Source organism: Marmota monax, unplaced genomic scaffold (genome assembly GCF_021218885.2).
Source record: "Marmota monax isolate L192 unplaced genomic scaffold, Marmota_monax_Labrador192_F-V1.1 WCK01_AAM20220418_F8-fsc00145, whole genome shotgun sequence".
Classification (NCBI taxonomy): domain Eukaryota; kingdom Metazoa; phylum Chordata; class Mammalia; order Rodentia; family Sciuridae; genus Marmota; species Marmota monax.
In genome coordinates, this window is record NW_026695201.1 from 1,945,879 (window position 1) to 1,967,616 (window position 21,738).

The following is a 21,738-nucleotide window of genomic DNA, read 5'->3' on the forward strand; positions in this document are numbered from 1 at the left end:
GTGCTTATGTACAGTTTTAGTTTTAGAGTGCCAGTTATCTTCCCCATCAGTTTGTAAAATATTTTTAATTAACATTGTAACAATATTTTTGGTACTTTTTCAAATTGCTCTTTGCTTTCTAACATTTCTGATTATGTGTTTGTTGCCAATAAATGTTCTACTTAATACTGTCAAATTGTTGCTATATACTACTAATATTTCAGTTTTAAATTTAGGTTTTCAGATTTCTTATTCAGTGATACTTTTCTTATTCTTTGAATTATTGTATTTTAATAACAAAATAATTTTAACATGTGAGTTGAATATTTGATTTTAAAACTTTTATTAAAATGAGGTACTCTAGTATGTCAGAAATGGTTTAGATGGCTTTGAGATGGTTTATATTTTGAAAATTTTACTACATGTTATATATGTAATAAATTTTCTTCTAAGCATTCCTTTAAACTTAGTTGTATCTTACAAATTAATGGAGTATAACTGACATTATTTTCTACAACTCATTTTATTTTACTTATCATTTCCTCTTTTACCCAAAAAGGCATTTTACAATTCTCTAAGTGACAGAACCTTCTTATTTTATTACTTAGTATTAATCTATTATATTAAAATTAGGAAGTATTGTTTGTATCCTTTCCATTTTGTGATGTGGTGAAATTTTTGTTGTGAGTTAATAGTCCACAATCACAAGTGTTCTTTGAAAAAAATTGTATACTCTTAAAAAAAATTCAAAACATACTAAGAAAATATGTTTTACTGATTTTGTTGTTCAGCTTTCCTTAAGCCTTTGTTATATTTTTCCTCTTGATCTCTTTTGAGCAGTGGTGCATTGCCATTACCATTAATCAGTAGAGTTGAGAGAACGGAACAGTGGGGGGAGATGAAGGGAAAGGCAAAGTAGTGAAGATTGAAGTAATGCAAATTACACTTCATGCTTTTATTTATTTATGTATTAAATGTTTCTATTTGTTGTTTTCAGTTATACAGTAAAGGAAAAGGCAGTAGAATGTGTTTTGACATGTCATACCTGCATGGAGAGTAACTTCTCATTCTTGTGGGGTTGTACATGATGTGGAGTTACCCTGGTCATGTATTCACATATGAACATAGGAAAGTGATGTCCAATTCATTCTACAGTCTTTCCTTTTTCCATCCCACCTCCCTTCCTTTCATTCCTCTTTGTCTAATCCAGTGAAATTCTATTCTTCTCTCCCCCCTCCCTCTGCTTACTGTGATGTTCTATGCTATTACAATTATGTCCAAATGAATCCTAATATTATCTATAACCAATAAAATGGAGAAAGAAGAAGAGCAAGGGCATTATTGTCTTTAACCAAGAGATAAAATGCAGGAACTATAGGAAGAAGACCATGGAAGAAGGTTATCAGGACTTTTCTGCTGACAGTGTTCCACAGTCTTACTATACAGTTACAGTTGGTTACTTCTCCAGTGAATTCAAAACAGGAAACAAACTCATTCCCTGAGTCTACTCTATGGTGAATATTTGCCAAACTAGACTTGAGGTCCATTTTCCCCTAGGATTGCAGTTCCTAATTGGAAAGGGAGGTAGAATTTGTGCCACTAGCAATATAATAATGGCTCCCTAGGGTGCTGGGTAGTAAAATAATGAAGTAGGGCATTGATGTTAATGCTGATGGCCATGGGAGGAAAAAAGCATATTAAGAACAGTTATTGGAGTTGTAGTTGGCCAGGCCATACAAAGAAGCACAATGACCACTCCATTGAGGAGTGACGTGGTGAGTCTTTTGTTGCTGGTTTGAAATCTTTTCAAAGAAAGGGAGGAAGATGTGCAATAAACTGAGAATGTAGCAAATTAATAAAATACTTCCTTGAAGGCCTTGGGTCATGATTAAAAAACAAGACTGCATTCTCCAGAACCGTGTTTTGGGGATTCTGAAACTCTTTCATTTTGATATTTAGTGTTTTTTTTAAATGTCATAAGTGGCTCAAAGAAAGTAAATTATCCAAAATCTTAAGGAAGCACTTATGCGACCTGAAAGGTGATAGCAAGCTAAGCCATTTAACTTATGTTCAGTTCTAAAATTGTAGAGACCTTAAAATTAGAGTCCACAAACAGAATAGTGATGGATTGCAGGACAGCTATAGGAAGTATAGCTGGATAGTGACAAGAAAGAGGTCTTCAGATTAGGATAAAGAAAACACATCACACATACTTCAAGATGGTCATAGGTGTGTTCCTTTTTATAACTTTTGCCAGGAAGGAAGGGAGAAAATATTTAATTAGGACCTCTTATGTATAATTCTGGAGTAATTTTTTTTACATATGCTGTCCATTAATTTTCAACATACCTTCAAATTTTAGCATAGAAAATTAAGATTCAGGAAGATTAAATGAAAATGCTGAGATAAAAATGTGAATTTATGTCTTTCTTCTGCATCTGTAGTGCTTTCTTCAGAATACAAATCTTTGTCTTTCTTCCCTGATCACTGGAAGTATCCTTACCCTCTACATGAGAAATGCCTACATATCAGTGCAATGATTTACTCTTGTACTGATTAGTTTATTTCTTTCTTTATTTTTCTTTTCTTTCTTTCTTTTTTTTTTTTTTGCACATAGACTTGAACATTTGTTATTTACCAGAAACTCTGATTCTGCTGGCCTTAGTGAGATATATATGAATACGTGGCACTTGCACATAAACTTTTGTCAAATGAATAGCAACCTAGTTTTTGCTTTATAAAAGCGTTCAAATAGCGCTGAGCAAAAAAGATTATTGAATAATGTAAAATGTGAGAGTTTGTAGAAGATGTGTTTGGCAAGGCAGAGTTTCTGTTTTGTTGCTTGACGTGTTCTAAACACCTAATGGAGCAGATAGAGCTTAATGTGTACCCAGTGCATCTTTGTTAACTTGAAAGAGTTCTTAGGAATCTTGGGAGAAAATGATTTGAACCATCAGAGAAACTGCCCAAGCACAGGCAGAGGCATTGCTGTCATGACATGGCTCCCTGAGTCCTCAGTGAACTACATGAAGTTCTGTGGATTAAAATGTAGTGATCCAGTCTGGCAGCTAGAAGAGAAGAGTGTGGGTTGCCACGCATGACTTTTTCTTTTCATTTTTTTGCTATGAAATTTGAAACCTTCTAAAGTTCTCATGGATCATTATAGAATTCAATAAGAAGGTGCTTGGTTAAATGCACATTTGAATGTTCCTAGGACTGCCACACGTCAGCTAAAGTGTTTCAAAACCAATTCTCAGCTGTTCCTTGTCCACAACACCATGCCTTCTTGTATCTATGCTGCCCAAATAACTCTGGATAAAAATCTCCAATCACCCTTCCCAGGTCAACAAGGGAGGACATTTAAAACATACCTCTAGCTTCCTGCCTTAATTTTTCTCTTCTAATTTCTCCCTTTAGCCTTGAGAATTAATGAGGAAAGAAAAAAAATGTAAATAAAGAATGTCATGAAACATTTATTTTTTCTTTTCAGAAACACCGATTGTGTTCAGATTCTATAGTTCTGAATGTAGATAAGAATCCCTTATGACAAAAACACTAGATATGAGTATCAGGGAGCCAGAAGAGATAAAGAAATTTCATCCTCCGATATGATGTGGCTGACTCAGTTGTTCAACCCAGTGATTTGTATATTCCAGATCCAGAGCTCCATTTGCAAGACAAAGTAATAAATAATTCTTAATCACCACCTAGCATCCAAGTGCAAATCTGCATACACGAACACAAAAGATGTTCTTTAAATAAATACCAGCATACTATATCACAGAATGGTCCCTGCTTAGCTGGTGCTGTTCTCTGCACTTTGCCTGTGCATTTGATGCTCACGAAAGCCCACCTTCTAGATGGGAAAGTTGTATCAGAGAAGTTAATACTGCTCTCAGGTCACACAGTCACCCAATAGAAGAATAAGGACCCAAATAAAAGTCACCCGCCTCTGGTTTCATAATCTTCATCCAGTATAAACACAATACTTTTATCCTGTTATGACTTGCAAGTTTTCTTACAATAAATACAGCATTTATATAAATTCATTATAGTATGGTAAATTTTATAAAATGAAATAAATCCCTGGGATAAACAAACAGGGTGAATATACTCAAGGAGTACAGTATATTTTGATGACACTTTCCCCCTTGTTTTGGTATTAGGGGTTGAATACAGCAGTGTTCTATCATTGAGCTAAACCATCAGCCCATTTTATTTTATTTTATTGAGACAGATCTTTGCTAAATTGCCCAGGATGACCTTAAACTGGTTATCCTCAGCCTCCAAAGCACCTTAGATTACAGGTGTGGACCACTGCATCCAACTTGCTGAATTTCATTGCATAAATTTACAACCAATTTATAATCTTATTAGTTATTTTTTTTATTTAACCCACACGACTGCTGAAATTTGATGGTCGTACATGATTTCAATTTGATTTTAAATGAAGTGAAATTAATTTTTATGTTGGGGGCCTTTAGTTCATATTTTATAGGCTGTGTGCTTACATCTAGTTTTAGTTATAGATTCTTAGTTATCTTCTCCATCAGTTTGTAATATATTTCTTGTTAACATTATAGAAATATTTTTGGAAATTTTCCATTGGTTGTTTGCTTTCTAAGGTTGCAGATTGTCCTTTTGTTGCAAATAAGTGTCCTATTTCACATGGTCAAATTGTTGCTAATTTACTACTCATGATATTTCATCACATTTACCTTTAGATTTTTGGATTTTCTATTCAGTGATACTTTTTACAAATCCTTTGCATTTTTGTATGTTATTAATATATGGAATAATTTTTAGCATTATGTGAGTTGAACATTTGATTTTTTTTATGTTTATTAAAAGTGAGCCAAGGGTGGTGGCATGTGCCTGTAATCCCAGCAACTTGGGAGGCTGAGGCAGGAGGATCATGAGTTCACAGCCAGCCTCAGCGAAAGCGAGAAGCTAAGCAACTCAGTGAGACCCTGTCTCTAAATAAAATTCAAAATAGGGCTGGGGATGTAGTTCAGTGGTCTTGTGCCCTAGAGTTCAATCCCCAGTACCCATGCCCCCCCAAAAGAGTGAATTACTATAGAATGTAAGAAACAGTTTAAATGGCATTGAGATGATATATTTTGAAAACTGTCACTAAAATTTTTGCTTATGTAAAAATTAAGGTTTAAATTTTCTTCTAATCACTCCTTTAAACTTAGCTCTATATTATAAATCATGGAGTATAATTGACATTATTTTCTACAACTCATTTTGTTTTACCTATTATCTCCTCTTTGACCCAACAATTTTACAATTCTCTAATGGCAGAACATTCTTATGTTGTTACCCAGTATTAGTCTACTGTATAAAATTAGGAAACTGTTGGTATCATTTCTGCTTTTGTGTCATGGTTGAAGGTTCTGTTGTGAGTTAATGGTCAAGAATCACAAATATTCCATGTTGTTTGTGAACAGAGTGTATACTTTTTTTTAAGTAAAGTTCAATACATATTTGTAAGAAATGCATTACTGATTTTGCTGTTCAGGTTTTCTGAATACTTTGTCTTATTTTTTTTCTCTTGCTCTCTTTTTAACAGTGGGGGGTATTGGTATTACCCATTAGTTACTACACCTGTGTCTTCTGTACATTTGGTATGGTATCTTTCTTATGATGGTTGTACCTATCAATTTAATTGTGAATTTTAACTATTAGTCTTTTTTGTTGTTGTTGATCACTTAATGCTCCTGGATTGAATTATAAATTGCCAAATATCAACCAACCTAGATGCCCTTCAATAGATGAATGAATTAAAAAAATGTGGCATATATACACAATGGAATATTGCTCAGCAATAAAAGAAAATAAAATAATGGCATTTGCAGGTAAAGCTAAGTGAAGTTAGCTAATCTCAAACAAATGCCAAATGTTTTCTTTGATATAAGGAGGCTGATTTATAGTGGGATAGGGAGAGGGAGTACGGGAGGAATAGATGAACTCTAGATAGGGAAGAGGGGTGGGAGGGGAAGGGAGGGAGTATGGGATAATTAATGATGGTGGAATGTGATGATCAATATTATCCAAAGTACAGGTATGAAGACACAAATTGTTGAGAATATACTTTATATACAATGAGAGATATGAAAAATTGTCCTCTATATATGTAATAAGAATTGTAATGCATTCTGCTGTCATATATAAATAAAAAAACATTATTTATTTTTTTAGAATAAAAATAATTTTAACAATAACTGTGGGTAAGTGGCAGAATGATCAGTAGAGCAGAGGGAGAGGTCAGGATCTGAGCAAGGGAAGTGAACTGGAGGTACTGGGGACTGAATTAGAACATGTTATATTCCATGCTTTTATAATCATGTCAAATGGATTCTTTTGTCATTTACAGCTAAACAGAACCAATTAAAAAGGACTGTAAGTGATGGTTGATTTCTACTTGTTAGAACTTGAATAGGATTAGTGCAATAAGCAGAGCAAATTTGATATAAGCTAATTTTACTCATTGGAATTTTCTGTGGTTAAAATTATTCTTCACTAATTAATCATTATTTTCTTATGCTAGAAAATTAAAACTAGTTTCTATTTCTCTTCCCTTTTTCTACAGAAAATGTCAGTTCAAATCCCTAACTTCAATTCGCATTGATTTTTTCATGTCCTGTTGACCCAATTACCATGTTTGTTTGTTTGTTTGTTTGTTTCCCCAGATTCAATCTGTGTAACAGAATTCAGTGACTCTGGAACAGATTGATTGTGTTTTGCTCTAGCAGGTGAAGTCCCAGAGCATCTATAGTTAGAAGTGGATAATGACAGGTGAAGAAAGTGAAGGAGAAAGGAGATAGAACAATTTTGGACACTTCAGAAAACAGTTATCCTGCACATAAATATCCAGGCATCACTAGCATGGTAAATGTTATCAGATTGAAAGTGCAAATAATTAAAAACTTACATTTATTTTTACAAATAATTTTTGAAGATCTGTAATTTTTTTTCTAGAAACATTCCTAAAGAAAGACAACTGTGGTGACTTTTAAATGAATCCTAATGTACCAAAGACCTCCAACTAGAGTTTAAAACAGACACATATACAAAAATTAGATAATCAAAATGAGCTTTAAAATCCCCCCAAATAATCCTTTAAAAATAGCATGATATCTCATAAAACTAATCCATTTTGATTTTACAAATTGATAGAGGTGGGTAATCATCACTGCAATCCAGTTTTAAATTATTTTATCATTCCCCAAAACCCTTTCTGCCTGCTTGCAGTTAAATCCTGATCCCTAAAGTCCAAAGTTATAATTTTTCTGCTCTCAATTGTGTAGATTATCCTTTTATGGACATTTCATACAATAGAATTTGCAATGTGGTATTTTGCACCTTCACTTAGCTTAATGTTTTTAAAGATTATTTATGCTATGGTATGTTCCACTAGTTAATTTATTTTTAATGCTGAATAGTATCCATTTTTTTGGTTATACTAAATTTTGTGTATTCATTAATAAGTTGACAGACATCTGGATACTTTCATTTTTACTATTATATATTATGCTACTATGAACAGTCACAGAAATGGCTTAGTTGGAGGGACTTCACTTCTCCTTTATAGATTCTTATTGATAGTTTTTGTTTTGATTTCTTTTACCGCATGGTGAATATAGCTAATAATTGAGTACTCTACATTTCAAAATTACTAAGGAAATACATTTCAAATGATATCATCACAAAATTTTAAATATTTGAGATGATGCATATTAGCTACCTTGATTTAGTAATTCCCTATTGTATTAAAAATAATATCATCTTGAACCTCATAAATACACACAACACAACTAGAATTTGTGAATATGTAATAAAAATAAATTGATGGGTCATGTGATAATTTATTTTACCATTTTAACAAAGTGCCAAACTTTTCTTAAGTGTGACTGTGTTACTTTACCTTTCCTCCAGCAATGAGTGAACATTTATTTGCTATATCCTCAAAAACACCTTTTCTTGTTCATCTGTTTAGTCACAGTTCTTCTGGTGCATGTTTTCCATTGTGCCTTTACTTTGTATTTCCCTAATGACTGGTGATATTTTGTGCTTTTTCAAATGCTCATTTCCTACCCATTGATACCATTTGGTAAAAATGTCTGTTATTTTTCATCTGGGTATTATTCTTATTACTTAATCATAAGAGTTATATATGTGTATTAGATGCAAATCCCTTATTAGATACATGTTTTGGAAATCGAGTCTTATCATCTCTGGTGTGCCTCTTCACTTTCCCATTGGTAACTTTTGGAGTGTTTAATTTCTGGGCTCCCAATTCTGCCCATTGACCTATATGTGTAACTGTATGCCAGTACCATAACATCTTGATCACTGTATCTTTAGAGAAAGTATGGAAATCTGAAAATATACAATCTTTCATCTTTTCTTTCCTTATTGACAATATTTTGACTATTCTGGTTTCTTCCATGTTGATTTTATAGTAATCTTTATAAGAAAAGCCTGCTCAGATTTGGTAAGAATTATGTTGAATCTATTCATTAATTGGGTAGGAATTGCCTCTATTATTTTTTTGTTTACTTAAATCACCTTTAATTTCCCTCAAGAGTGTTGGTCAAAGAATATAAAATTACAGTGTGAGAGGAGGAACGATATTTGGTAGATTTCTGTGTATCTGTCTTGCACTTCTTTTGTTAAATTTAATACTTTTTATGTTATTATCAATAAAATTGTTCTCTTCGTTTTATACTTGGATTGTTTATTGCTAGTTGTTAGCAAAATTGTGCACCCATAAAGATGTCTATGACCAATTCCCTAGAATCCAAGAATAAGTTATTTTATTTTAAATGGAGGGATTAAGTTTGCAGGTGGAATCAGCTGATAGTAACCCAGTCCCTAGATTTTTACATGAGGTTCCTGAATAGATCTTAATTCTTTCTCATTTTGCTGCAGGTTGTGGCTGAAAACTTCACTGTGATCGCCGAGTTCCTACTGCTGGGTTTTTCAAGCCTTGGTGACATTCAGCTTGCTCTCTTTGTGGTCTTTCTCTTTTTATATCTAGTCATTCTTAGTGGCAACGCCACCATTATCAGTGTCATCCGCTTGGACCAAAGCCTCCACACGCCCATGTACTTCTTCCTCGGCATCCTGTCCACATCTGAGACCTTCTACACCTTTGTCATTTTACCCAAAATGCTCATCAATCTCCTTTCTGTGGCCCGGACGATCTCCTTTACCTGCTGTGCCGTTCAAATGTTCTTCTTCCTCGGTTTTGCTATTACCAACTGCTTGCTGTTAGGCGTGATGGGTTATGATCGCTACGCTGCCATCTGTCACCCTTTGCATTACCCCATCCTTATGAGTTGGCAGGTCTGCGGGAAACTGGCAGCCGCTTGTGGGATTGGAGGCTTCTTGGCCTCACTGACGGTGGTCAACTTAGTCTTCAGCCTCCCTTTCTGCAGTGCCAACAGAGTCAACCATTACTTCTGTGACATCTCACCAGTCATTCGCCTGGCTTGCACCAATACCGACGTTCATGAGTTTGTCATATTCATCTGTGGGGTTCTTGTACTCGTGGTCCCCTTCTTCTTGATCTGTGTCTCTTATCTCTGCATTCTGAGGACTATCATGAGGATTCCTTCAGCTGAGGGCAAACGGAAAGCCTTCTCCACCTGTGCCTCCCATCTCACCGTCGTTATTGTTCATTACGGCTGTGCCTCCTTCATCTACCTGAGGCCCACAGCAGACTATGTGTCCAACAAGGACAGGCTGGTGACAGTGACGTACACCATTGTCACACCATTACTAAATCCCATGGTATACAGCCTCAGAAACAAGGATGTTCAACTTGCTATCAGAAAAGCACTGGGCCAGAAAGGGTCTCTAAAGCCATAGATAATAATAATATAATAATAAAGTATTAATATATTTTGGATTTCTTAATAAATGACGTTTTCCTTTATCACATGTATATTCTACCTGTAACAGGGTCCTTGAAGTCATAAGACTCTTTAAGATGTATGTCATAAGATGGTTTGCTTCTCATCATCCCCTTAAATCCGATATGTGGGCTAATATTTTTAAAGTTCTCAGATGGAATGTTAGAAAACTTCTCAAATGTAAATGCCCAGTCCACTGTAATAACTAAAAGTCTAAGCTGGCAAATTGTGGCACATGCCTGTAATCCCAGCGACTCTGGAAGTGGAGGCAGGAGAATTGCAAGTTTGAGGCCAGACCAAGGAACTTATCAAGACTCTGTCTCAAAATAAAATAATGAGATAAAACAAAATAAAGAAGAAGGGCTGGGGATGTTGCTTAGAGGTATAGTGTCATGGGCCAGGCTGTATGGGCAATGACCAAACAGACTCCATTTTGCCCTGAGATTCCACATCATGCAAGAAATGCTTCTCCCATGGAAAGCCCACCTCTGGTGAAAAGTTCTGGTCACAAGTTGCTTAGCATAGCATGTTTGGCAACACAAAATGGCAATTCTTACACAATGTAAAAGTATTCTCTCTTTAGTTCCCATTTTTTCTTGGACAATGTACCCTGTCAGAGATGGATTGTCTAGAGGTTGGTGAACATTCTTTAACTTGTACTAAACTAGGGACGTTTTGGCCCACTTCCTTTTCTGCTTATGATTTTAGATCTCATGATGTTTGTTTATGGTTTTGAATCCCCATAGCAATAGCCACTTATGCTTTAAGATGGTTTTGGACTATAAAAGGTGTATTCAAAGCCAGGGAGGGGGTTGAAGAGTATAGACTTGCAGCCGACCCCTTGGCCCGTCAGCTGGTGGGTCTGGACCACCAACTGGTGAATAAAGTTTCTGTCTCCTGCTTTAAGATCGAGTTGGTGATTTATTGCAATCTCACCTTAGCAATAGCACCCCTGTGTTCCATCCCCAGGATCACACATACACACAGCCACCACTTCTCTCTCTTATTGCAGTGACTGGTTCCTCAAGAATTCCACCGGGGAGGGAGGGAGCCAGGAGGAAATTTCTCATTTAGCTCCTCAGGTACTTTCAGGGCCTTTCGTATTGCACACTGAGTCTTCCTCTTGTGGAATGGTTTCATGGTTTCTGGAATAGTTTCCTCCTTGAAACTTATACCACATTTCTTGTGATACAGTTAAAACCACCTCTTCTGAAAGTTTATGAATTTTCTTCTTAGTTCAGAGAGCTCACCACCTTTCTGGGTCACATATCTTCTGGAGAATTTAGTGGGTAAATTACTTTTTAACTGATTCCAGAATGATTTTTTTTTCTGCTAGTTTGCTCAAAAATGATCCAGAGTTAAGAACTGAGCATCTCTGACACCCATAGCAAGCAGAAGAACAGAGATCTTTTTCTATGAGTTGGCGTTTCAGGCCAATAGACACAGACTCCTATATTTAAGTTTCTCAGGTAGACTCAGTTTCATTTTTTAATCTCTAGGAAATACATATCACGGTAATTCCCTACTCTGGCTGCATCAGGGGAGTGGGAGAATAGGTAAAACATTAAGTAATCTGATAGTGTCCTTGTAAGACTATATTTGACATTTTTTTAACTCAACATTTTTTATAAAGTAATTCAAACATTTTCTTCCCTCAACTTTCGCATCTCCATTGAAACTGAGACTTAAAAACCTCCTTTTTTAAAAAAATATGTAACACTCTTGCCTGTTTTTCCTATAGAATAAGTTATCATGATTGTATTTATTGGTAAATATTAATTTCAGAAAGCTACTGTCTGTAAAAAGAGTCAAATAGTTGGCCTAGTTAATGGTATGGCTATAGATTAATCACCTTACCCATTCCAGATCACATATTGCAATTATTTGAGAATCTGTTGAAAACTATGTACCCCACACATAAAATTGTCCTCATTCACATAAAGAGAGGGGGGAAAACTCATTATAATATAAAGAGTTTACAGAGTCTCCACAATCATTCAGGGATTCAGTTCATAAGCATTCTTTTCTCAGAGCAAACTTATCTAAACCATTTAATTCTATTTTTACTCTTTTATCTTCATTTTTATTTATAATTTGGTTGTAACATTTTCTTTTACCAGCTTGACAGATTATTTATACCCTGTCACAGATTTTATATATTTTATAATTGATTATGATGACAAGAGAAATTAACTGGCATCGCAGCTGCCATTGTCTAGATCTCCTTAATGGATTTAACTATCCCTTCAATACTAAATTTCTGAAACATCACTATGCGTTAAACAGAAATTATCCTGGTGAAGATAGTGCAGACAATTAACTGGAATAGTGCAATTTAATTTCACATTCGTTAAAAAAATCTTAGGACGAGCTACTGTGTATTTTAAAAACTAAGGTTTCTGAATACAGAATATTGTAGAAATTAGGACAATTAAATTCTATACTGCAGAAACTTGTGATAATTATGAGTCTCCAGATATGGACTTTACATTCAATGCCTTGACAGATTTTAATAAAAAGTGGCTAAGACTAGAATTCAATACTAGTATATAGAAAATTCCCTGCAGAATTCTGTCATTTATAAGGTTTTAAATTTTCTACTGATTTTTATGTATCCTAATTTTCTATAATCCTCTTGGTATGTGGATCTCCTGAGTCTCTTTTTATCAATAGAAATATGGAAGAGTCAAATTATCTTTAAAAATAAATTATAATAGTAATTCAGAAGATAATACTCCTTCAGGAAAATAGATAGCAGTGATAGAAGGACCCATCAGCCCCTGCCACACTTCAAGTGTGAAAAAAGATAGTATAAAATATACTTGAGGTTTCCACACTGGACATCACACCCTTCCCTGAGGGTTGTAAGGGAGGACCCTCGTGAAGACTGATCCTGTGCTGGCCCAGGAACCAGAGTTTGTCATTTGAAAGGTCCATCATCTTCTGTTAGTCAATGTATAACCTAGTCTACCATAAAATTCCCTTCCCTCTTATCAATTTCATGAAGTACATGTATTTCCTGATTTTTATTAAAAATACTATAGTAATTTAAGCCTCCTTAGACGTCATACTGAGCTCTGACTTAATCAGGTTATTAGGTCCATATGTCATCTCCTCTACCAGACTATTAGCAATGTGAGAAGTATTTTATCCTGTTCATACATTGCCTAATCCCATTTTCATCTGTGTCCCTGAGAGAGATCAGTATGCAATCAATGACTAATAAAAATCTTCAAATGAAGAGAGACTCCTCTACCCACTAAACAGAACACATGAAAGTACAATAGTACTTATGTCCTCTAGAACTCAGTGATTTGAAATAACAATCATTTATTTTTGCTTATAAATTTGGGGAGAACTTATGAGGATGGCTTAACTCTGGTCCATATTGTGTCAACTTCTTGACTAGTTTTAGGAACTATTTCCAAGTTGGCTCACTTACATGGCTAGCAAGATGGTACCACTTACGGCTAGGAGATTGAATAAAGCTGTATGCTGTGAGTTTCAATTCCTCTCCACATACTACTTTCCAAGGAGTTCCTTGGAATTTCTCACAGCATAATGACTGGCTTCAAAGATTAAATGTTCCAAGATACAAGAAGTGGAAGCTTCTAGTATTTTTAGGCATATCACTACTGTAAGAGTTTGGATGTGAGATAACCCCAAAAGTTCATATGTGAGACAATGCTAAAAGGTTTAGAGGAGGAATGACTGGGCGTTAGATCCTTAGCCCAATCAGTGAATTAATTCTCAGTCCTGTCAGGGGATTAATTCACCTGAAGGTGTGTAGGCTGTGGCTGGAGGAGGTGGGTCCCTGGGGATGTGTCTCAGGGGTTTGTATTTTGTATCTGGCTAGTGGAATCTCTCTGCTTCCTGATCATCATGTGAGCTGCTTCCTTATACCACACTCTTCCTTCACGATGTTCAGCCTTAACTCAAGCCCTGAAGAATGAAGCTGCCTGTCTGTGTACTGAAACCTTTGAAACTGTGAGACCTCAAATAAACTTTTCCTCCCCTAATACTGTTCCTGTCAGGTCTTTTAACAGTGAAAAAAAGCTGACGAAAACAACCACTGACTTGCTGTTCCTGACACCCCAAAATATAATTGAAAAAAAACATAGGGTAAGTGCCACACACACTCCTTTTTGAAAAAGCAGGAAGGAAGTACACGGCAGTCACATCCACATTTTTTCTTTATTGCGGGTCAATTGTGAGCCTGTGATGTGACAATTTCCTTAATTGTTTTTTAAAAGACATATGAATTAGTTATCGGTAGCGCGCTCGCCTGGCATGCATGTGGCCCGGGTTCGATCCTCAGCACCACATACAAACAAAGATGTTGTGTCCGCCGATAATTAAAAAATAAATATAAAAAAAAATTAAAAAAAAAGACATATGAATTAACCCAAGATTTATGCCTTTAAAATACTTAGAAATCTTACTAGTCATTAAATTTCTGACAAAGTATTATATAACCAGATTCTGGCGATCTTTATTTTAGAGGCAAGAGTTTCCTGACAGTATTGTGAATTTGATCTTTTTCTTGAAACCATTTCATACTTGAAGAGTCTTTGTTGAGGGTGATTTTTGTATGAGAAACACGTCTATTTCTAAACCCAGAAGTTTTTGGACTCTTTATGGTTTCTTTCAACTCTTATCAAAAATTTAAACACCTTCTTTCAATCATCCCTTTATATCCTTTTACCATTGGTGTCATTTTTCTATTGTCTCACGAGAAATTTCCCTAAGAAAATCTGAGTTTACTAAAAGTACTATTTTCCAGGCTACAGTTAGAGATTACTGCCTTCCTTCCCAACAATGGATAATAATCATTTTTAACAAACTCCAACAACATTTTACTCTTTCATTTTTAAACCTTTAAAACTGTTTCCTCAAGGACCTTCCATTTTTTCCACTACAAACTCCTTTAAAACCTTGTAGATTTCCATATCATTAGTTCCAAAAAATAAAAAAAGTGCTTTAAGTTTTGATTACAATCACACCATGCTTTTGAATGCCAAATTCTGGTCCCATCATTTATTGCTGTATAACAAACTACATGGAATCTTATCTGCTTAAATTAACAACAATTATTTATTTTGCACATAAATCTGCAAGTTGGCAGGAACTCAGTGGAGTATCTGTTTGTGTCTGTTCTACGTAGGTTCAGCTTAGATTGTTAAACTGGGCTAAAAGTTCTACTTCTAAGATTACTTATTTATGTGGCTGATTGGTTCATGTTATTATTATTTGTATGCTTAGCTGGAGATTTTGGCCAAGAGCCTTGGCTTCACACCAGAGATTCTCAAAGGGTTGTCAGGACTTCCTCCAACATGGCAGCTAGGGAGCAAATGGATGCTCCAAGAAACAGGAAATAGAAGCTGACGAAATCTATGCATCAAGTTTGATAGCATCACTTTGGCTAAAATTTGTTGATCAATGTAGTTACCCAACTGGCTTAGTTTCAAGGGAATGGGGCATATTTACCACCTCTACAAGTCAAAAGTGTGGGAAAAAGGTGTGACTATCATTTGTGTACCTGGAGAAAGTTAAAGCCCAAGGATGAATCTTCTCAGTAAAGTATTCCCAAAGATCTATCCATTATCTTAATTTCTGGTAGAACTAAAGAATAAAGGAGTCTCCAAAAGTTCCTTTATTAATAACTTGGACTTTATTCTAATTTTTCCATACTTGCAACATCTCTGACATTGTACATGAGCCCCTGAGAGAGACATCAATGAGTGTCTAGAATTCACTCCATTTCCAGCTCAGCTCAAATGTCTAGACTCGCTGTCATAAAGAAAAATTGTGCAACCTAAAATATGCAGAGAGTTGCTGAAATCTATACCAGCATGCTATCACGTTTTCCTCCATAACCTCAAATTTCTTTTTTTAAAATTTATTGAACACATATTTACCAAACTCATGCTATATGCCAGACACAAATGAACTTGTTTCCTAAGTGCTGAAAGATTTATGGTGACTCTCCCATTCTAATATTCTGTCCTCTGGTTTTGGTTTTTGTATTTTTTTCCCTCTCTTCCAGATTTTGGAAGTGGACATATGAAATGATCTAATAAAGATCATTTCCTCTAACATAAGAATGAAAACATAGAGGCATTGGGTATGGAAAATCAAAGGGGACAGTTACACTTGTGTCTGTTTTAACCAATGGTGCCTGGCAAACTTCAACTCTCTAATGAGCACCCAGAGAATTTCTAAAAGGGAGTCAACAAATCTGCATGGTGTATTAGAAAGGCCCTTCTCTTTGGCCAGCTAATTTTGTACAGTGTATTATCTATGTTTCTACTTGCTAATTAGAGAAATTATGGATAAATATTGAGCATAGTGTGGTAATCTCCTGTGGAGGAGGGGATCTCCCTTAGCAACCAAGGCATTGAGGTCATGGCTAATGTGAACAGGAAAGACCACAGGTAATATTCATTGAGACTAAACTACCCAAGGAGAAAAGGCTCAGGTGATACTTTTCTGTGGAATTAATAGTGTTCTTATGTGAGTCGGAGATTTCTTGGAAAATGAATAAGGGCTCATGTACATCAAAACAGGGATGTACATGAGCCCTTATTTACTGCTATATAAATTTTGGCAAATTTCACCTAGAAACTTGCACATAAATTTCTTGGAGGTTTCCAAGAATGAAGAAACCTCCTTGCCATAGAGCATTAAAACTCTGACTTGACGGAATGTGACATTTTATTTTACTAAGGGACTTTGAATTTCTTAATTGAAAAGAGTAGTAATTGTCGAGTAATTCATTTGTGTGTCAAATTTTAAAATTATTGCTTTCCAATAACCTAGCTCTGTTTCCCCCTAGGTACTGGTACCAAAAAGAAGAGCAAGAAATGGAAAGGTAGAGGTGATTTTTCAGGAAGAACAGTTAAATGCATGGTGTGTATGCCTATTCATTTAAAAGTTTAGAACAAGGCAATTAAACTCCTGGTTCTAGTCAAATTTCAAATTTTATTAAATGTTGCTAAGAAAAAAGAACAAACCATGGCCGTTTATTTATGTGCAAAGGTGTTTAAACTTGAAAGTAAAGTATTTTTAAATGCACATAAAAAAAGCTTAATGAGATAATGGAGAAGACCCCTTGGTAATCAAAAATGATAATGAGATAGCTGAAGGTTTTAAGGGATCTTTTGCTTCTTCATTTGTAAAATGATGTCAGAAAGATTTTTCATCCCAAAATATTAAGACATAATGTTAATATTGCATGCTAAATTTATATTAAGGAAACAATTTGGGAAATTCCTCAAGTCAAATGCCATGTATCTGAGAGTTTAAAATAATTGTGAGAAATTGGTCATCTAATTTTTCAAAAACTTTCCAAACACTTATCATATCCTGGGGACTATTGTGTTTGTGGAAGATGCAGTTTTGGGTATCTGGCAAATAATAATTCAGAGTTAAAGACAGAATAGTAATGTCAAAGCAAGTAAAATTGTGATGATTATTTTTTTTTCAAATATTTATTTTTTAGCTTTAGGTGGACACAATATCTTTATTTTATTTTTATGTGGTGCTGAGGATCAAACCCAGCACCTCACACATGCCAGCAAGCACGCTACTACTTGAGCCATATCCCCAGCCCCAACTGTGATGATTATTAAGGAAAACTAGAGACAGTGGTAAAGTATGGAAAGATTCCATGAGTACAGTCTTTTTTAACTAAAAATTGAAGAAAGTCTACAAAATTGAATGAAAATAACAACAAATAAAGCATGGGATAATTCTAGATGTTAGAAGTAATATGAAAAAATGGCTTGGTTGTTAAAATTTTCTTCAAGTGCATGTGAAAGTAGAAAGGTAGATTTTGGAAGACTATGAAACACCTAGGATATCTTACAGATAATGAAGCTCATTTAGTTTTGTTAATATGATCCAATTTGTCCTATGTAAGCAGAATTCTTCCTGTATGGTAGGAAATGGTTCAGAGTGACAAGAGAGTCTAGGGAGTCCATTCATAATGGTCTGGTAATAGTTCAGGCAAGAGCTAATTTCTTAAAAAAAAAAAAAAAGCAAGGAAAGACAGAAATGGATTTTAGAATTTTTTTTAAATAGATTGGATGTGAAGGCTGAAAAAAAATAATGAGTTTAACATTTCTTAGTAATGTACAGCTTGAGTGACTAGGAGTATTTTTGAAACATTTCATTGAGATATGGGTTCTAAGGACCCACTTGGACAGGAGGTGAAAGAGGAAAAGAATATTTTGATTAAAATTTATAAAAGCTAATGCCAGCCATGATAACTGGGTTAGAGGTGTTAGGGGAAGTATCTTATACAGAGGTCCTGGGTGTGACAATCTGGTGGCCCTCCATCTCAGGTTTATCAAAGGTAAGCCGTATAACTAAATGGCCAACCAGTGAATGCTAATGAAGCACTAAATTATTCTAGCAGTGTGTTTTTGTAAGGAGAAATCAGGCCTAGTATCTTATAGGAGTTTATAGAGCAATCATAAACTAGCAGCAGTTCAAAACCAAATTAGTTTAAGGGGATGACTGCATAGAAATGGGGTAGATAATTATTTCTGAATGTGAACTGTCCTCTTTTAAAAACAAACAATACAAAGGTAGATCCGTGGAATGTTTCCCTAAGTGAGGGATGCATTAAAAGGAGATGTGTGTGTATTGGAATGTGAATCCTCCGATGTCAGTGCTATTGTATATTGACATAAGTACAGGAAATCAGGATAAAGGTCTGACCCTCTGAAATGATAATGTAGATAAAGGCTTTTATGAGGATTAATTCACTAAAAAAATTGAGTGAAAATTTCATAAGTTTCCAAGGAAGGGACTTGGTTTCATTTGAGCCAATGACTACACATTTTACATAAACAGTGTCCCCAGATTTATGGCTAAAATCATTGGCAGAAGAATAACAGCTTGGGCTCCTATATTTACACACACACACACACACACACACGTTATCTATCTATATATAGTTTATATATATAAACACACATTATACTACTATCACTCCACTGCCCACTGTAGAACCCCATGGTATATAGTCTCTGGAACAAAGTGTGTATAGCTAGCCATTGGAAACTGATTGGAAAAGCTGGGTTTTCTTTTAATAGAGAATATATATATTCTCGAATAATTCCTGGTGGACAGTTTTTTCTGTCCCCCCATATCTGTTTGTCTCTCATTCAAACAAGACTGGCACAGCTACTTTTTGAGGGTAAATTTCTCTGATTCCCAATTTGAAAGGTTTCTGGACCTGATCATATTGATTTTATTCCATGGGAGCAACTCTTCATGGATAACTCCTCCTCTGTCACCGAGTTCCTACTGCTGGGTTTCTCCAGCCTTGGGGAATTGCAGCTTGTCCTCTTTGCTGTCTTTCTCTGTCTCTACCTGATCATCTTGAGTGGAAACATGACCATCATTTCCGTCATCTTCTTGGATCGCAGCCTCCACACACCCATGTATTTCTTTTTAGGCATCCTTTCTACCTCTGAGATCTTCTATACAATTGTCATCCTGCCCAAGATGCTTATCAACCTGCTGTCTGTGCTGAGGACAATCTCCTTCCTGAGTTGTGCCACCCAGATGTTCTTCTTCCTGGGTTTTGCTGTCACCAACTGTCTGCTCCTGGGAGTGATGGGTTATGATCGCTATGCTGCCATCTGCCAGCCTTTGCACTACCCCATTCTCATGAGCTGGAGGGTATGTGGACTACTGGCCGCAACTTGCATTGTTAGTGGATTCCTGATATCTCTGGTGGGAACATCTTTGGTCTTCATCCTCCCTTTCTGTGGCTCCAACAAGGTCAACCACTACTTTTGTGATATTTCACCGGTCATCCGTCTTGCCTGTGCTGACACCTACATCAATGAACTGGTCATCTTCATCTGTGGGGTCTTGGTGCTGGTCGTATCCTTGATCTCCATCTGCATCTCCTATGGCTTCATTGTTCGCACCATCCTGAGGATCCCATCAGCTGAGGGCAAGCGCAAAGCCTTCTCCACCTGCGCTTCCCATCTCATTGTGGTCATTGTCCACTACGGCTGTGCCTCCTTCGTATACATCTGGCAAAGACAGGCTGGTGACGGTGACTTATACTATTATCACCCCACTGTTGAACCCCATGGTATACAGCCTCCGGAACAAAGATGTGCAGCTAGCCATTCGGAAAGTGATTGGAAAGACTGGGTTTTCTCTTAAGAAACTATGATAGGAACACTTTTCAACAGTGCACACACATTTGGGTCAAGTGTGTTACTAATTTTTAAAGTCATGACAATATCTAGTTTACTCATTGAACTCTATGGCATTGAATGAGTTCTTTGACATCTTGGGCCTTCGTGTTTTCCTATGTAAATCAGGGAATTTTTCTTCTCAGCATTAGGGTAAAGATCAAAGGAGATACTTTTTCATATATAGCAATAAAGAATACCTGTCATTCTCTTTCTCTTTTTTCTTTAGATTTATAGCTTTCATAAAAGTCTTAGCCATCATTATCTCTTGCCCTATAATTGTCTTGTTTATCTTAATCTCCAATTTTAGACTTTAAGTTTATGTCCAGTTTAAAATGAGATTTCCAGACCTGAAGGTGCCTTTGGCTAGTAGCACTGTGTGGCAGAGAGCAACATTACCCTACAGTAATTGGATGAGTTAAGAATCAAACATTGGTTCCGTCATGATTTCATCTATGATTCTTCTGCATCTAAATATTAGTACATGGAAAATAGGAAAATCAAATTTTCCTTTTCTGTTTCACAAGGAGTTTGTGTCTAATAGATGATGTAAAAGCATATGTAAAACAGAAAACTGCATAGACTGTCAGACTCATATGAAAGGCTTTGCTCATTTCCATGAGGATTCTATTTCATTCAGATTCTTTGAACAGTCAGTTCAGGCTGCCTGTTCTGACTAGGCCTTTGAGCCTCTCCGTAACACAGAAGTGAATGGATAAGAATGATCAACCATCCTGTCCCATCTCAGGCTGAAAATGTCTGCATGGCCTGCCACACTGAATTCATTAAGGAAAGGGAGCTTCCAGGCCTCAAATAGATCATAGGACTAGGTAACACTAGAGAAGGAAAGACTTGGATGTTTGTCTGTTTCTACCTCTCCCCTGTGTAGAAATCCCTTTATCAGTATCTCCGAGGGAAACCAGAAACACTGACTGAGAATCAGCTACTCCACAAAAATGCCCATTGCTGCTGTACTCTGCTCTTATTTCCCCTCAACTCAGTTGATATTCGCCTCTGGGACTTTCATAGATTCTGTATTGTATCATAGAGTGAGTAATAATCCAAGTTTACAAAAAATATTTGAGATAGTTGTGGTGACAATCTGGGCCATTTATTTTACCCAAGTCCTAAATTTCAGACAGCTCACCATCTAGGGTACAGTCTTCAGGATAGGCCGCCGTTCACCAATATTCTTTTTAAAACCCAGTGAATGCAACTGACACACACTTGTCCTGTGTGACTTCTTTTTCCAGGTGTAGTAAAACTGTATCCTCCCCAATAATTAATTGTATTTAGGTTTTCAAAGTAAAATATAAATACAAATCACAAGTTGTGTTTCTTTTGTTTTAAATATTACTACCGCTATTCCTATTTTTGTCTCCTTTGCTTCAGTTGGTAGGTAAGTCATTTTATTTATTTTTATTCTTCAGTAGTTAATAAGGTATCTCAGTACTACCTGTCTCTATAAGTACAGTGGTGGTCACCTCCATTACTTTTTTTCCCCAGTAGGCTTCTTGATTCCCATACTTTCTAGGACTGGAATGTTAATTTATCATGAATATTTTTCTTGCTGGTATTTAAGTAACTTCTGCTATTTATTTCCAGTTTTGTCG

General features: G+C 35.8%; 1 protein-coding gene and 1 pseudogene across 1 annotated transcript; both read left to right on the forward strand.

Moving 5' to 3' along the window:
* Positions 1–1,727: 1,727 nt before the first annotated feature.
* On the forward strand, positions 1,728–9,858 carry LOC124082488 (olfactory receptor 10R2). The gene is made up of 2 exons (XM_046428887.1): positions 1,728–1,754; positions 8,917–9,858. The coding sequence occupies exons 1-2, from the start codon at positions 1,728–1,730 to the stop codon at positions 9,856–9,858; spliced, it is 969 nt and encodes a 322-aa protein (XP_046284843.1).
* A 9,326-nt stretch (positions 9,859–19,184) lies between these two features.
* LOC124082489 (olfactory receptor 10R2-like) lies at positions 19,185–20,103 on the forward strand (annotated as a pseudogene).
* The last annotated feature ends 1,635 nt before the right edge of the window (positions 20,104–21,738 follow it).

Coding starts and splice junctions, on each gene's coding strand:
- LOC124082488 (XM_046428887.1), top strand. CDS start 1,728: ATGACCACTCCATTGAGGAGTGACGTG. Junction 1,755..8,916: donor CTCCATTGAGGAGTGACGTG/GTGAGTCTTTTG, acceptor ATTTTGCTGCAG/GTTGTGGCTGAAAACTTCAC.